This window comes from Leopardus geoffroyi, chromosome C1 (genome assembly GCF_018350155.1).
Source record: "Leopardus geoffroyi isolate Oge1 chromosome C1, O.geoffroyi_Oge1_pat1.0, whole genome shotgun sequence".
Lineage (NCBI taxonomy): Eukaryota > Metazoa > Chordata > Mammalia > Carnivora > Felidae > Leopardus > Leopardus geoffroyi.
The window spans coordinates 87,891,348-87,909,467 of record NC_059328.1 but is presented as its reverse complement, the minus strand read 5'-3'; the positions used below and the strand labels follow the sequence as shown (position 1 = coordinate 87,909,467).

The 18,120-nt window shown below is 33.6% G+C and overlaps 1 protein-coding gene across 10 annotated transcripts in view; it reads left to right on the top strand.

Moving 5' to 3' along the window:
• The window catches only part of COL11A1 (collagen type XI alpha 1 chain), a 227,574-nt gene that overhangs the window by 169,327 nt on the left and 40,127 nt on the right, over positions 1–18,120 (top strand). For all 10 annotated transcript variants that reach the window (XM_045478454.1, XM_045478457.1, XM_045478462.1 and 7 more), the window contains 6 exons: positions 4,011–4,118; positions 8,512–8,619; positions 10,263–10,316; positions 11,478–11,531; positions 12,027–12,134; positions 16,488–16,541. In XM_045478454.1, the coding sequence (XP_045334410.1) occupies positions 4,011–4,118; positions 8,512–8,619; positions 10,263–10,316; positions 11,478–11,531; positions 12,027–12,134; positions 16,488–16,541 (486 nt within the window). The remainder of the gene's footprint in view (positions 1–4,010; positions 4,119–8,511; positions 8,620–10,262; positions 10,317–11,477; positions 11,532–12,026; positions 12,135–16,487; positions 16,542–18,120) is intronic.

Sequence of the window (18,120 nt, the reverse complement as noted above, 5' to 3'; positions counted from 1 at the left end):
TGTTGAATAATTCTCCAAACTAAAAACAATTCTTTGGTTTTGAAAGTTAAATAAAAAACAAAAACAAAAAAAAAGCTTGTAAGTAACAGTGACAAGAAGCAAAGATTCTAATGATTAACAAAGTTTAAATGAACTATATGAATGACAGAGAATGACTATTAAGATGAATGACATAAGCATTGCCATATTCTTTGAAGTTTTCTCATTTTAGAGGATGTTCAATGAATATGAGCTCATTCTGGTAGAAGTGGTCTTAAATGGCTTTTTCTCCTATTTATTAAGATTTAGCACAGTATGTTTGAATTATAGTGGTACAAACAATCAAGGATTCTTTTTTTTCTTTTCTAACACTATTTATGGAGTACTCAGTACTTAGGAAGATCTTTGTGTGGATTATGGCACATCAGGCCCTTACGGTATTTATCTGAAAAATAAGCAAACTATATTGGAATTAAATTATATTGCATATACAGAGTAAATAACACAATAATTGCTTAATAGGCCCGATAACTGGAAACTAATACATTTTTTAAATATAAGTTTCTGCTTCCTAGTGAATTTCTTATCATTCTAGTCTCATGCTTGTCGACCTCAATACAGTCTAATATGATATCTTCTTTGGATAGTCTTCCAACATTTGGGGGTTTAATGTCAAACAGAATTAAAGAGAAAGATTTCATGGCCTGACAAATCAAAATTGCATCTCTTTTTGTACAGTCAATTACAAATAAAATATCTCAGCACTTAAATTGGATGCTTAGTTTAGATTTTGATAACACTAATGAGTAGTAATCCTTTTCTGAGATTTTACAAGTAAAATGTTAAAGCAGAAATGTAATGCCGTCATGTGGTCTGCACCAGTGTTTCAGATAAGTAGAGACTTATCTTTAGGGAGTCACATTATATACTGTCTTCTGGTGATATTTTTCTATTACAAAAAAAAAAAAAAAGTGCTTTATCTTTCTCTCTTTGTAATTCAAAGAACACCTTTCTATTTCTCTCAGTTTCATGGTCCTTGTTCTTATTCCTCTTGTTCTTCTCCTCACTCTTCCTTTCCTCCACCTACTTCTCTCTCTGTCTCTCTCTGTTTCTCTCTCTTCTCTCCTCCTCCTCTCTGTCTCTGTTTCTCTCTCTCTGCTCCTCCCTCCTTTCCCTACCTCTCTCTCCCTCCCTCCTCCTTGCCCTCAACCTTATCCTCCAGACTTTGTTTCTGACCTCCCTCTCTCTAATAAGTAGAGACAAATCTTTATATTCCTTTCACCTTTAGAGCAGTACCTCTTAAATGCAAAAATACTTAGAGGACTCTACTCTTATTTTTTTCTTCTGCACTGGCCTCTGAAATTATTCATCCAAAGTATGCCACCTGGTTAATACTTATGCCACTTGTGGTTGACCTTTTTTTTTCATAAAATATTTTAACAGGGGCGCCTGGGTGTCTTAGTCGATTGAGTGTCCAACTCTTGATATCCGCTCAGGTCATGATTCCAGGGTCCTGGGATTGAGCCTCGTGCAGCATGGAGCCTGTTTAAGATTCTTTCTCTCTTTCCCTCTGCCCTCTGCCCCGCTCACGCTTTCTCTCTCTCTCTAAAAAAAAAAAAAAAAAAAAAAATATATATATATATATATATATATATATATATATACACACACACACATACACACACATACATATATATATATACACATATATATGTATATATATTCTTTAATATTATTGAATTTCAAAAACATTTTTACAGAGGCTAGATGTTTATTGTCTAAAAAACTGCAATTTTCCTTTGTAATTGTTTCTTCTTTAGTATTTGAAATATGTAATTGGTGAAAATTTAATTTTCAAACAACTCTTGATTAATTATTATGCAATATGAGGAACAATTTCTGGGTTTGTTTTTAAATATATACTTATTATAGCTCAAAAATGTCACTTTTTGTTTATATCAAGCTTAAATTTCATGATTTCTTTCACCATATTTTTGGAGTTTCTCCAAATTATTTGTCTCCTAAATTTAAGATACCCTGTAATTAAAAAATCTACAACAGTGGTTCAAATAGTCCTATAACAAACAAACAAAAAATTAAAGACAAAATCACTTTTTCTAGTGGCACTCTTAAGATTATTGCCAATAATCTCAAATCTATAGTCTCTTAATTCCTTTTAATTGCTTTAGCATTCAGATACTTGGCTATATAAAAACTATTCTCTGTACCTTGTGAATTTAGCTAGAAAAAATCATATCAGGAAATTAAGTAGTAAATATTTTTGTAATCTTTTGTAATCACTGACTATTTAGATACAATTGAATAGGCACTAAATGTAAAGAAATTCCAATTAAATAACCCTTGGGAGTCACTGATATCACCAGTAGAGAGAAACAGTGGTGGCTTTGTGGACAAAGCACAAGGAGTGCAAGGTCAGGATTTATTTTGACCAGCTACATGATTTTTCTTTTTTTTTAAGCTTATTTATTTTGAGACAGAGACAGCACGAGTGGGGGAGGGGCAGAGAGAAGGAGACAGAGAATCCCAAGCAGGGTCCATGCTGTCAGCCCACAGCCCAATGTGGGCTCAAACCCACAAACCGTGAGATCACGGCCTGAGCAGAAATCCACAGTTGAATGCTTAACCAGCTGAGCCCTCCAGGCTCCCCTTGACTAGCTACATGATTATGAGAAGGATAAATGACCCCTGAGCCACAGGGGTCTCACCTTTAAAACTGACACGCTAAGGCTTCTGTCAACTCAGTGGGTTTTTTGTGAGAATAAAAATGACAAAATGAATGTGGAATGGCTTTGTAAATTGTAAAGCACTATGTCGATACAAACTGTTATCATTATTATCACTGTTCTTGTGTTCATACGGAATTGATTCTCTACCTAATAAAATATAAATTAGAACAAAGTCAATAATTCATATTTGTATAATAAAAAGATTTCCAATTATATGGGAAGTATAATGTTAGAAAATAAATGTTAAGGTATTGTATTCTCCAGCTTTTATAAGTCATTTCTTCTATGATTTTTGAAATGATGTTATTATCTAAATATCTTAATTTTAAGGAAAACTGCTAGTAATCATATTTTCTAATATTTCACATTTAGTTCAATCACAAAAGAAAATGGCAAATTATAACTTAGCCATCCATCCAGGGATCTAATCCAAAGACAAAGTTCTTGTTATTTTTCATTAAATAAAGTTGGAAATAGTAAATAGGTTAACTTGAGCTTTACATGACTTAGTAAATATGTTTGCATTTCCTTTATTCTTTCTTTAAATAATGATTTCTTAAATGTCTTACATGTTATTTTTTTAAGTTTACATATTAGGTATTTTTTAAGCAAATTAGTTGAAAATATATGGCATCTTCTTTGAAACTCAATTGGACATACCTAATTATATGAATTATACTGTCAGTGTTCATAATAAAACCCAACGATCCCTGTCAGACTCTAAGATAAATTAAGGACCTATTTTCTGGGAAAAAGTCCAATCTCTGGGATAGTGATTATCAAACTTTATTATGTAAAAAATTATATTTGTAGCCTAATGCAGTGACAATTTCTGAACTCTTTTTTAGGACTTTGAAATTATGATTCAGCAAGTTTGAGGTGAAGCCCAGAAATTGCTTTGAGAAATACTAGTCTAGAAAATGTATTCTGCCAATCCGTAATAATACAGGAGTAAATCATATAAGTTATTTATTGGATTCGTGTTTCATAAAGCATCGTGAACCATTTTGAACACTTAAATGAAAAAAAAGATACTTGTAAACATTAAAGCTTTAAAAATTAAAATTTTTATATCAATGTTTCCTAATTTCAATACCTGTGCTTAATATTGGGGCTAGAAATTAATCATTCAAATAGTACAATTATTCCTATTTGAGATCTTTAAATTGTCTAAAAGTGACTTTACATTATTTACTATACTATGAGACTCGACTATTAAATAAGTGATTCTTCAGCCAGTTTCCCATCACTAATAATAAAATACCTTTTTTCCCTGTGTACTAGGGCTCACCAGGAGAACGCGGATCAGCGGGTACAGCTGGCCCAATTGGATTGCCAGGGCGTCCAGGACCCCAGGGTCCTCCTGGTCCAGCTGGAGAGAAAGGTGCTCCTGTAAGTAATTTCAAGGAGAAAATATATTATACTGCCATTCTGCACAAGTTATTACTTTTTATTCAAGGATATTAGTTCTTCATACTCCACTGCCTTCTCTCTGCATATGTGCCTGGCATATAAACACACCTCTTTTTATATTTATAATAGAGAAAATTTCAAATTCAATTAAATGAGATGACATTTTTCCCACACTTTATGAAACTCTAAGACCTGTGAGGGAGTTGGATATTATGAATGTAAAAGGCTTCTGATTTTTCTCCTTTTAAAAAATAAAATTGGAGTTTTGATTAAAACTATACTTTGCTGCTTTATATTAGAAGTATGCACTTTTCACTCCTCTTGTATTACAAGTTCATATCCAATATTTCCAAAGTCTGTAAATGAAACCCATAGAAAGTGGCTGCTCTTCTCATGTAATTTGAATTTTGATCTACAGTGAATGAGATGGAAAACATTTAACCAATTATTTTATCTTATATTTATTGGATTTAAAATTTTTATTTTTAAGTGATTATGGGCTATAGTCTGTTCATTAGGCTTACGTTTCTTTGTCAAGATTTCTCTGTTTTTGTTTCTGCTTTTGATTTAATCATATAAATTTTCCTAAAAAATTCTCATCCTCCAAGATTAAAACAAACTCATTCATAAATGTGGATAAAATGGCTTTAAAAAAAAAGGTCCTTGAGTGCTAGAAAATATATCCAGGGCACACCATCATGAGGGCCGAGAGATTAAAAAGTATCCTTTGTTGAATATTAGAAAAGACCACGAATACTGAAAGCTGAGTAGAAGGAAAATGAGAGAACAGGACTTGGTCTGTTGGGCATTCATGATAATTCTTATGGATAATTACAGTGGGGTTCAAATGAAGGCGGTTGATAAAGAAGTGGGATAGGTACACGTAGAGCAACCCAAGTAAGCCATATGGCTAAAAAATAGTGGGACAGTAGGTAGAAATACAAGCAGAATTGAATGCATTGCCTCTTGTTATTATGATGCACATGTATTTATCCACAACCAATAATAAGAAAAGAATCAGTGAAGAGTGAGGAAGTTAAGGGTGTCATAGAGCTGCCAACTTTGAGCCAATCAGAATTCGGCTGGGAATTCAGGTCTGTAATTTATTTAGCTCATGATTTTGGCTAAGCTATTTAACCTCCCAAAACCCAGGAAAAGAAGATAAGTACAGTATTTTGTGAGGATTAGATGAAATGGTAGTTCTAAATTACTTTGTAGAATTGTGATAATAAATCTTCAGTGAGCCATCATCATCATGTTTGTGGACCAGAGTTGTCACAAAAAAGGGTGGATTATAACCAGAAAATAAATTGACTTTTGAGTAAGGAGGGGTGGATTCTGTGAATAGGGTACAGGTACAGGCTAAATACAAGATCATGCCAAGTGAAAGGACATGGGGATGAGTATCTGCTTCTATCAAAATGTTAAGGTAAGATTCAGCTGTTAATATTAGCAAAGGGGTAGAAATGATGAAATAAGACTGCTTAAGGAGAGATGGATGATGTTTCTGGTAGTCCCGTAGACTGTGGGCCAGGAGATGCATACATAATGGAGGAAGAGTTTGTCATCTTGCAGAGTTGTAAATGAAGAATCTAAATTTAGTGTGGTGTAGAGCAATTGAAAGATTTTCTCCTGACTCCACACAGACCAGAATCAGAAGAAATAAATGGCAGGTGATTCTTGGCTAGCAATCATGTGTACTATAATGAAGGCAGGTAAGAATTAATGTGTCTTATTTATGGATACTCTCGTATAAAAGAATTGATTTTTGGAGTCCAAGCTCTAAAAGAAATCCACATTTAAGGAGAAGTATCTGAATCAGCGATGGTGGTTAAAATAGTGAAGTTCCCTGTGAATAACACAGCACATTTTTGGAGTATAAATAGGTTTGAGATATTGCAATATTTGATTTAAAGGAAATAAAAGGTCTCCAAGGTGACACTAGGGGTATGTCTTGCATGATAATTGGGGAAAGTTTTGAGAAACCAGGTCATATGGAATCTAAGAAATTAATAAATCGGTTTACAAGTTAACTTTGTTTTATAGATAGTTTGTTATTTTTGTTGTCAGTAAGTAATCAACTCAACAAATATTCCTTAAGTGGCTACTCTGGGCCACAGGCCAGAGGGATGCAATGGAATGCAAAAACAGACATAGTTCTGCCCTCACACAATTTATTGCCTGATAGGGCAATTAGATAATAAGCAAAGGACCACTAAGTACATGTATAATTACAAGCTGTGGCTAGTGATATGAAGGAAAAGTCAGCTTGTAACTTAATGGAGCTGGAATCAGGGCATTTCCTTGGACAGGACACTGATGGTAGAATGTAAAAGATGAGGAGGAATTATCTAGGGGAAGAGTCCAACTAGGTAGATTCAGGCAAAGTGACAGGAGTAGCATGGAATCAGATTTAGCTGAAAAAAGGTCTAGAGGGAGTTGGAATTCTAGAAAGCCAGTGCAAAGGGGAAGGTCAGATGCTGCTGGGCAGGTAGGAGGAGATAGATAATGATAGCTGCACTAACAGCTTAGTCTATATATTAGGAATGGTAAACAAGTAAACTGATTGAAGAATGTTGGTAAGATGATCTCATTGTCTCTCTGGTTACAGCATGGGGAATAGTTTGGAGGTGAGAATAGATGTGAGAAAAGAAAAAGGTTATTTCAGTTGTTCAAAGGAAGGCTGATAGTATCTTGGGATAAGGTGTTTGTGGTGGAGATAAAGTAAAGTAAATACATTCAAGAGATAAAACAGATAAAACTTAGTCATTGTAAAGGGACAGGAGGTAGTAAGAGAAGGAGGGTAGGGAACAGGGTAACACAAAGGCAGGAGCTTAAGAATTGTGGATTCCCAGCCTCTATAACAAGAGAGCAGAGAGAACCACTGGGAACAATCAGCCATATATACCTTCTGCAAAATTGATGAAATCTTGACCTTTAGGAGATAGATTACTTTATACTTGGAAAGAAATTTTAATGGAAAATAGATGTCATCTTCATTATCAAGGCACTATTTTTTTCTTAAATTGCACAATAGAGGTATTTTAAAAATAGGAAAATATTGCCATTGTCAAAAAATAAAGCTAACAGCCTTATCATTTTGAATCTGTAAAGGCAGGAGTGAATTAAAATATAAAAATCTAGGAAAATCCATGATGCATTTGTTAAAAAGAGAAAAAGCTGATGCATAAAGCAAAAAGTTGGTTATATGGGAAAATGCATTTTATGATTTCTTAGGCCTGTTTCAGAGCCCAGCTATTTCAGTAGCACCACCAAAAAAAAGTAAAAGCTCAGTGAATTTTCATAAACATCAAGCATCTGATTTACCAAAATACAATGCTTGATTAGGAAATGTGAGTTTGAAGGAAAAATTCTAAGATGAGTCTCAATTACTTTTGTGGGCCATAGCCTGAGATTTATAAATTGTTAGTGATGAAGTTTTGGGGTGATGGTGGGTTGCTCCAGAGCCAATGACCTAGATAACTCTTGAAGATGTCTTTGGTGCAAAAAGGTGATTTTATGAAAGCATGGGGACAGGACCCGTGGGCAGGAAGAGCTGCATGGTGTGGTGACGGGTAACTCATTATATACCTCAGGTTGAGAGGGGGTCAGGGATAGAGTAAGTCTCTAAGGAATTTCGAAAGCAAGGTTTTCAGGACCTTGAGGGGCAAACTGTTGCTAGGAAAATACAATTTATTGTCATTTAATAAAACCTCGGTCACGAGACCCTTTAGATGTATATCATGGGACCATAAGCTTGGAGTATGATTGCCAGCATATATATCTTGGTGCAGTTGAGATAAAGGAAGTTGACTATAGGATCCTGGAGGTTGGGACAATGTTAAGCTAAGGTTCTCTTTTGTCCCTAGCAGAGTGTGATCCTTGAGTTGAGCTCCTAGAGAGAGGTCACTTTGCCTATTTCAAGGGCTTGTCAATGGGCTGTGGGCAGTAAGGGAATTTAATTTTTCATTTGCCTTAGTTTCCCACATCACCATGGCAAGCACTTAAACCCCTTTCCTTTGTTCTTGGCTAGCCAGGAGTGTCTGAGGAATATCACACAGATCCCACCTGGGGTGTGTGGGGGGGGGGGGGGCGGGAAAGCACCAACTTGTGCTTTACCCCTCAGCCTGCCTCATGCTCCCTCATCAGTTAGCGAGGATGGTGTTCTTCTTAGTCAGGAAAGTATGTGGGTATCTTTTGTGTCATCATTTGTTAATTGAAAATATTTTCTACTTGCTAACATTAAATAATTTATCTGTCAAGTTTGGAACTCAGAGTATGACCTGCTGCAGCTGTACTTAAAAATCCTAATAAACAGCTAACTTAAAGGTTTCTTAGAGCAGAGTAATGGTCTGCTGGATTTTCAATACAGGGAGAAAAAGGTCCCCAAGGCCCTGCAGGGAGAGATGGAGTCCAAGGCCCTGTGGGTCTCCCAGGGCCTGCTGGGCCTGCAGGCTCGCCTGGAGAAGATGGAGACAAGGTTGGTATTCTGCGTTCATATGAGTACATCCTATAAAAATGCAAGTTTTTTCTCAAGAATCCTAGATTTAATATTTCTGAAGATTAGATGCCAAATCTCAAGACAGTTTTTTCAAAGTTTCATGCATGTTCCATGTGCTCAAAGGTTTTAATTTACAGTTTGAATACTATTATCTATCCAGGAAATAGTGTGTTGGATGTAAACAAAAAAAGAGAACACAAGAAAAATGGTAGAGAGAAAAAATAGCACATGGCAAAATTGCTTATTTATTTTCAAATATATGTGTTTCTGAACTAAATGTAAAACTAATTGAAGTCATTGCTTGTATAGGCTTTGCCCTTGTGTCTTGGATATTGCAAAAGAAGACTTAAAATAGGTTAAATTCTGGGGCGCCTGGGTGGCTCAGTCGGTTGAGCGTCCAACTTTGGCTCAGGTCATGATTTTGCAGTCTGTGAGTTTGAGCCCCGCATCAGGTTCTGTGCTGACGGCTCAGAGCCTGGAGCCTGCTTCGGATTCTGTGTCTCCCTCTCTCTCTGCCCCTCCCCTTACTCACACTCTCTCTCTCTGAAAAATAAACAAACATTTAAGAAAATTAAAAAAACAAAAAACAATAGTTTACATTCCTATTTGATAATACTGGACATCTCTTTTACCAAACGTAGAAATGAAGATTTTAAGCTTCTTATTTTTTTTTTTTTTTTAACGTTTATTCATTTTTGAGAGACAGAGCAAGAGAGTGTGAGCAGGGGAGGGGCAGAGAGAGAGAGGGAGACACAGAATCCGAACCGGGATCCAGGCTCTGAGCTGTCAGCACAGGGCCCGATGCGGGGCTCGAACCCACGAACTGTGAGATCATGACCTGAGCCGAAGTCGGACGCTTAACCGACTGAGCCACCCAGGCGCCCCTTAAGCTTTTGATTCTGAATGCATAGCTGTATTCTTATGTGTATGTATCTAAGGTGTTTTCTAATATTGTGAAATGCCATAACACAATTTATGAGCCAGTAATCTGATAATGTGCAACATTTTTAGCATTTGGAAAACCAGGAGAAAGAAGTAATTAATTAACTAAGAATTTTGATTAATATGTAATTATATTTTTGTTAATATACTTCCATTATCAGCTTGTTGTGGTGATTTTTCAGATAAAATTGATTTTGTGAATTAAAAATCCAGTTGCAATATGCTTCAAAGTTCAGTCGACTTTGGGTTATCTATATCTTTACTATATCAATATCAATATCAATCCATATCAATATTAGAAACAGAGTAGCAGAGAAAACCCATATTGTACATTTTTTAAAGTTTATTTATTTATTTTGAGAAAGAGAGAGAGCACAAGTTGGGCAGAGGAAAAGAGAAGGACAGAATCCCAAGCAGGTTCCACACCATCAGCACAGAGCCTGATGTGGAGCTCGAACTCATGAACTGTGAGATCGTGATGAGAGCCCAGATCATGAGTCAGATGCTTAATCAACTGTGCCATGCAGGCGCCCCCAGATTTCACAAGTTAAACAGTGACATGAAACACTAGTATAGAATTACTTTAAAGTAAAATTTAATAATGGGTGATAGTGATGACAATTGCAACGGCAGGCATGACATATTAGGGATAAACTTTAACTCAACTCTTTCCAATACAGGGTGAAATTGGTGAACCAGGACAGAAAGGCAGCAAGGGTGACAAAGGAGAAAACGTGAGTTTCCTAATTCTTATTGAGTGGAATTATTCATTTAACTTTTGTTTTGTTTTGTTTTGTTTTGTTTTTTGGCTATTGACCAGGGATATTTTTCTGTAGTATTTACTACCTACTTGAAATGTCCATACTACATTATCTCTTTGACAACTATTCAGTTGAGATTGAGTCAGTTCTAATTAAACCTCTTTTTGAAGTTATGTGTTAAGATACACAGTACTTCTAACCCTAAAAGTCTCACAATAAGACTAAGTCATCAGCAAGTTTACCTTCATTGCTTTTGCATCAAATATCCCTGTGATTTAATGAGAAATGGTGTCTTAGTGTGGTTATAAAAAGGATTTTGACCTGATGGAAACCTAAAAATGCCTCAGGTACCCCAATGGTTTATGGAACCATGCTTTTGGAACCTTTAAGTACTATTCCCAACACATAGCAGTTATTGTGACGAACAATATAGTCCAATGACTGTTTTTCTTTAGTGCCAGGATCTTTTGTAGTGTAGTAATGTATGTAGTTATGTATGTAAAATGTATGTAGTTATGTATGTAAAAAAAGAGAGTTAAGAAGCAATATTTATGCATGTAAGACTCATAAACCTATTGAAATCTATTGCTCAAATAAGGAGGCCTGGTATACTTAATATATACATACATACATACATACATATATGCGTATACATATGCATACACATATGCATGTGTTTTCATATGAAGGAAGTTCTAAATTTTTGTGTATCACTATATTCTGTCTGTATGGAATCCTTACCCCAATATTCACTAGAAAATATTGTATAGGTAGATCTTTTAAGTGCTCTTTCTGAATCATACATATCTCATTAAAGAAATCTGGCATTTTGAAATTTTTCAAATGTGAAACTTCAATGTGATTTGTGTTAGCATAAAAATCCATTTTTAAATATCCACTGCATTACAGATGAGAGTGCTTTCGGTAACTACCAATTTAAAGCTGATTACAAATAGGCAAGTCTGAGTCTCAAGAAGTAAAATAAATAATGGTTGACTGCTCCAAATGCAAGAGACTTTTCCATAGAAGTAGAAAGATGCATAATAGACTTTGATCAATCAAATGTTCTGCACTATTATAGCTGAGGCTCTTCTGGCTTCGGTTTCAAAATTACTGATTTTTATCTCACCACAGGGTCCTCCTGGACCTCCAGGTCTTCAAGGTCCTGTTGGTGCCCCTGGAATTGCTGTAAGTATTTCTCTTTGTTCAGCGAATTTATATCCTCATGGTTCCCTGATTAAATTTATGAACTGTCACATAACCAGTTGATTTTGTGTGGTTATAACTATGTCTAATGTTGAGCCAAATATAAATTTTCTAATATAGCTAACCAGGCTGATCTTTATAAACAAGAAATGTTATGACTTCATTTCAAAAGAATAATGAGTTAAAAAGTACTTAATTTGTAGTAAATTCTGAACATTATTTTCCCCTTGATAGACAGCTTTTACTTCACTTGGTATAGATGAGAAAATCAAACTCAGTCATGCTCCAGAAACAAAGAATGTAAACCAAACAAACAGTGGTGCATTTGCAGCAGATAATGGAAATTTAATCTTTTTTACTTGGTTCCTTGTAAATAGACCAGCTTTGATTAAATTAGAAATAGCTATATTTTTGTGATGACTTGTATCAGAATTGTGATTTTTCCGGCTTGTGATCATTGTCATTGCTCTTCTCTAGGGGGGTGATGGTGAGCCAGGTCCCCGAGGTCAGCAGGGGATGTTTGGACAAAAGGGTGATGAGGGTGCAAGAGGTTTCCCAGGACCTCCTGGTCCCATAGGTCTTCAGGTAAGATGCTCTGGGCATTTTGTATGCTGTCCTGTCCACCTTCTTCTCATACCAGGTTTTCAGGTGGATGTAAAACAAAGTAGCTTTCCTTTTTTCTATCTAGAAGCCTGGATACAATGTTTAACCGTAATTACTGTTTTATTTAAATGTTAGCCCTACCCTAGGTATTACACCTCCATTCTTCATTCCCATTTTGCTTAAAAAAATGAACTACAACCTTATTTAAGGCTGAGAGTTAAAAGCGAGAGGTTAGAAGGATTCTTTTGCAAGTCTCATAGCAGGAAAATTAGTACTTCAGATGACTAGCAAACATTAAAAGCATTTTGAGAAGAGCCATCTGCCCATCACTACTACCAACAGACACTGCCAAGAACAAATGTTAAACAATAATAGGTAAAATAAACAATTGGCAATAGATTGATCATTTAAAATAACTTATTTTAAATTTTAATTTGTATTTCATGAAGCACATTCAGGACAAGAAATATGAAATTATAAATCATTGTAGGCTAAGAAATTTTCATTCAAATATGCCTTACAACTGGACTGTTAGGCAATACTTTGCATTGTAGACATCTTCTATGCTGAGTTGTTTTTCTACTCTTCCATGTGATGCTCACGGCTTCCTACAAACTTTGGAAACATCTGGCTTTCTTCTTTCACATACTTATTCTACACCTACCTAGTGATCATCTGAAAGATTGTAAAATTGTGCTTTAAATGATAATTTGGGTAACACATGGATGTGAGTTATGCCACATTAACAATTTTAGAAATGATTACATTAAACCATCTAGATCACTGTCCTTAACAATTTGTTAAGTTGTAGACAAGTAAATAGAAGTTGAGTTTATATAAATTTATTTTTTTGCCTTTATTTTCATAAGTAAAGTCACAGACTGCTTGTTTTTAATATTAAGTAGCCTATTATATACATAATTATACAAATTATATTGTAAATAATATAATTAGTATATTATCATAGTTATTGTTATAGCACTCAATGAATATGATATTGTAATTTTCTGCTTTTATTTTAATCCGAAATAATTCTTTTTAGATTTGGGAAATGCAAAAACTTCATTTCATATTTGTGTTTACCCCTTTATATTTATTAGGCAAAAATAAATGATCAATTATGAATACTAAAAATCAACATGTGTGAAAAACACACATATTTGAAAATAACAACAAGGCATTCAAAATTAGATTGCCAGTAAATATGTTACCTTTCATTTTCTGCTTTTTCATTTAACTGATTACTCTGATTCTATAAGGCTGTAATTTAGGAGTTTAGTTCTCCTGATTAAAGAAGATGCCTTGTAGCTTATATTTATAAAATATTAAATGAAAAATTACCTTCATCTCCACAAATGTAAGAAATGTGCTCTTTGATGAGGGTGACTCAAGAAATTAGTTCACTACAAAATTGATTATATTCTCCCACAGCTACCTCTTTAAATCAGGAATCTGAAAAGATGCTAATGTAATTAACATGTTCACAATTTCATCTGCACCCTTTAATTGAGTCTTCATGGCAGAATAGATATTAGCAATTATAATACATAAATAATAGTCATCTAATATTCTGATTAAGTGACTCCATTTTTCAGTTTAATGTTTACAATTTGTCTGCATATGAAGGAGATGTAAAGAAGGATAGTTCTTGACCTAAATTCTTTTTTTTTTTTTTTTTTTTTTACCTTACCACTTCAGTGGCAAATGATTTTAAATTGACAGACCTTAAAACAGAATATCTCTATGCATAAATTATTCCTTAGGAGAAAGTTAGGGCATGTGAACACTGATTAACACTGTAGCGCCATTTAGCACATTTAGTTTCCTGCAACAAAAGAATTTGACTCATTATGTCTCTATTAATTTTAATGATAAGAACATTCTGTCTTAATCAACTTAAACTATAACCAGACTTCATCAGAAAGAAAGAAATATTTCAATGTTTTTCTATTGGGAGGTCCCTATTGAGCTAATATTAGGAATACTCATGTGCCTAAAAATATGCTGGCAATACAGAGCTGGGTCTGTTACAGAAATAAAAGAAAACTATGAACTCTACTATTTTTATACTCTTCAATTTGGGGATTCCAAATCAGATTCACTCTATACTAAAAGGAGGTGGTGGAAACATAGACAAAAGATAAGAATGTGAGTATTAATTTATATGATGTTTATACTTTAAGTTGCAATCCATGCTACTTAGCGAAATCAACTTGAAATATTAAATGTTAAAATCTACCTGCCTACTTAAAAATTTAGTTTTCTGTGCTCTATCAATGAATTATAATCTCCGAGGTTGTGCATCTTGGAATCTAAAATTTTAGCAATCTTTCCCAGGTAGTTTTTAGGCAGGCTAAACTCTAAAATACTGCCTAGCTATGTCCTCCTAGGAACTTCTCCAGTGATTCTAGAAGCTACTTTCAAATGATATTAACCATTTGGGAATAACTGGCTATTTTCCTAGACATCCAAGTGACTTTTGAGAAAAAGGAGATTAAATCCTGGTATATATTATTCATTATAAATCCGTAACTAAGATTTTGTCATAAAGATAAATACATGCCACATTAAAAAAGGTTTACAAATATACTCAATAAAGCACTCGCTCTCCAAACTGAGAGTCATGTGGAATTAGTAGGTCACAAAAACCATATAGTGTGTTATTACCAGCATTAAAAAAATGAAATATAACAGGATAAGGTAAAACAGATTAAAAATATCAAAGATCACCATCATCTATGCATTAAGGGTATTACTTTTTGAAACTCATCTTTCAGCTATTTTGCACATGCACATTTAGGGGGTAATAAGTGAAATGTATTTATTACTGTGGGTCACGGTCAAATAATTTGCAGCCACTGCAGTGTAGTGCCAAGTTAATAAGTGACTGAAATACCAGCAGAGATTTAGAACTTTGTATTGTGCATTTTTATTTCTTACATAGATTATGTCTGAAATACTATTTTACAAGTATTAAAAATAAAGCATATATAGAGTGTGTAAGTTGTAAATAAATAATGGCAATAATACTAAAAACATTAAAAAATTAGAATAATCCATAATCCTACCATATTAAAAACTGTTGCCACTTTTCTATTTCTGTCCAATAATTATCATGCCTATTTTAAACACATATTTCACAGATAAATTTACACTATGCATATTTATTTATATTTGTGTTTTATTACTTATTATATATCATTCATGTTTAGAGTATTAGTAACATATTAATAGCCCTATAATATCCCAATATCTTATATAACAACACTTATTTCGCTATGTTTTCTATGATTAAACATTTAGAATAATAGAGAATCTTAATAGTCTTAGCTACTGTTACAATCAACACTTTATTACATGTAGCTTTTCCTGTTGATTTATTTTCTTAGAATTCATTCATTCATCATTAATTCAACATTTTCATGAACTCCTACTTTTGCCTGGTCCTCTGCTAATTGCTAGAGATAAAATATTGATAATTACTGCAAAGTAGCTTATAATTGTAAGTATATAAACAAGTGACATCATTGTGTTTTTAAGTATACAATTCAAGTATGTGCAATATATGGTTGAGATATGAAACAGGAAATAGGAACAGTTCTGCATGGAAGAACTAATTAGGAAGACCAAGAGGAAATAAAATAATTTTCCCATAAAGACATAGGTGAAATTTGAGTGTAACCTGCCCTGTGAGTTTATTCAGTAACACAGAACCCTTCCTAAGGCAGTGACACTGCTATTGGATATCAAGGAAATGAATTTGAGAGAATAAAGGAAATGCAATACAGCAGGTTTTATGACCTGGTAGTTTTTTAGGACTAGAAGTGAAAGTAACAAGGTTAAAAATTCAGAAGATATTTATAATCCTGGAAATGTATTGGAAGTTTTATTTTCAAAAGAGTTTTGTCACATTGGTACCCAACTATAAAACCTCACCTGGATAGGATGTTCTAAAATAATTTGGGACAAGATTTTTTCAGAAAATCTTTGCAATGGCAGCCTTGTATACATGTGTATATGTTCATAAAAGATGGAGCAAATGATTAAGCATCCATAAATTCCCAGGTTAAATGATATATTCATTCTTGTAACTAAAATCAAACAGTATAATATTATAGAAAGCATGAATTTTATTTGTAAATGTACATATAAGATTTTATTATATGTAGTTAATACTTGCGTTTCAAGTATTTTGACACATGATAACTTCTAAATCTTAATTTCATGTTCTAATTTGACTTTATATCTAATTTTGGTTTTATATTAGAAATTGGCCAAAAGTTTCTTTTTAAATATATGAGTGACGTTTATTGTTTTTTTATTATATTTTCTTAGGGTCTGCCGGGCCCACCTGGTGAAAAAGGTGAAAATGGGGATGTTGGTCCCATGGTAAGTTTATATCTTATAGGATATTATGGATATTGTGAATTTTCACATTACTAATATCTTTAAGGGTTAGTAATCTGAACAAAATAGTCCTAAAAGCCATGGCTTTTCAGATTGATGCCTTCTCCTTTCCCTGCCCAATCTGTATCTGTGACCATTGAAGTTTCTTTCATCACATATCGCTTTCTTTTCTCTTTCTCATTTTGGACTAATGTTTTATAAACATACAGCATTCAGTGGTTGATATATTGTTGCATATATATTTTTTCTAAGTGTATGGATTATTGAGGTGTATATAAACTGCCAAACTTCAGTTATTTATTAGTCTTTAGCTCCAGACTTTGAAGTGGACCAGGTAAAGAATAGATAATAGTCACCCTTCATTTGGATAAGTAGCAAATGTTAACATAGTATTAAATATGTGTACTTTTAATCAAATTCTTAATTTAATAAGGAATCCTATTTGAATTAGAATGCTATGACAAAATAATTTGCATATATCGATTCTGGCTTTCTGCTCTAAGTATAAATCTAAGAGTTAACTCAAATTTTGAAATACATATATTTGTTTATTAAGCATTACCTTGGATAAGGAAACAATTAACCCAAGGTCATTGAAATCTATAATGAAATGTAATGAATGTATTTTTAATTGTTCCTTCCTTTCAATAAACATTGCCCCCAGTTCTTAGTTCCATCAGAATATGTATTTTGATATTTTTATACTTTCATTTTAGATGTTATTTTCTTCAAAAAATAAATAATTCTTTTCATCACAATGAACTTAAAAACAGTGAACATAATAAACATTGCTGACTCACATAACTGACTAATACTCTTTAAGCAGCATCAGATACATAGAAAACTCCTTTCTAGGTATGACTGCTGTGGTTCCCTGAATCATTAATACATTTCTCTCTGACATATTAGTAAAAGCTAATAGTAAGAAAGTTTCCCACAATGACATTAAAATAAACTGTGACCTTTAGAAATAACACTAATGCCCTGGTATTCACTACAGACTAATTTAATCACAACCTTGAGGGTAAGGGGTTCTGGCCATCAGTATTTTGTAAAAAGTAGTCCTGAGGTAATTTTAATGCACAGCCAGGGGAAAGAACATTTATCTTAGGAAGACAACTAAGTAGTTGATCTTATTTCACTTCTAACATATAGAACATGAGAGCTGACATAAAAAAAACAAAATATACAAATAAAAAATACTTTTGTAGAATTAATAAATTTTAAATCTACTCAAGCACCATTTCTATTCCAAATTTATGCTCCTTTTTAAATCTAGCATTCTAGCATATTCTAGTATAACATATTTCTGTTCCATTATGAATTAATTGTACCAGATAGTAGCAACAGCCTAATTTTCAAATTTTTAACCATATCGCTTGCCTGCAGTCTGAATTTCCCCATAGCTATGTGTAGAGAATCATTTGCTAACATGATGTTGTATCCATCAAGAATGAGTTATAACCCTGCTATGGTCCACTGATTATGATTTTGGAGCGTGAAACTTCTTGGTCACAAAATGAAAATATCAGAAATGCGTTTGGGTTTGGCACTAATAAAC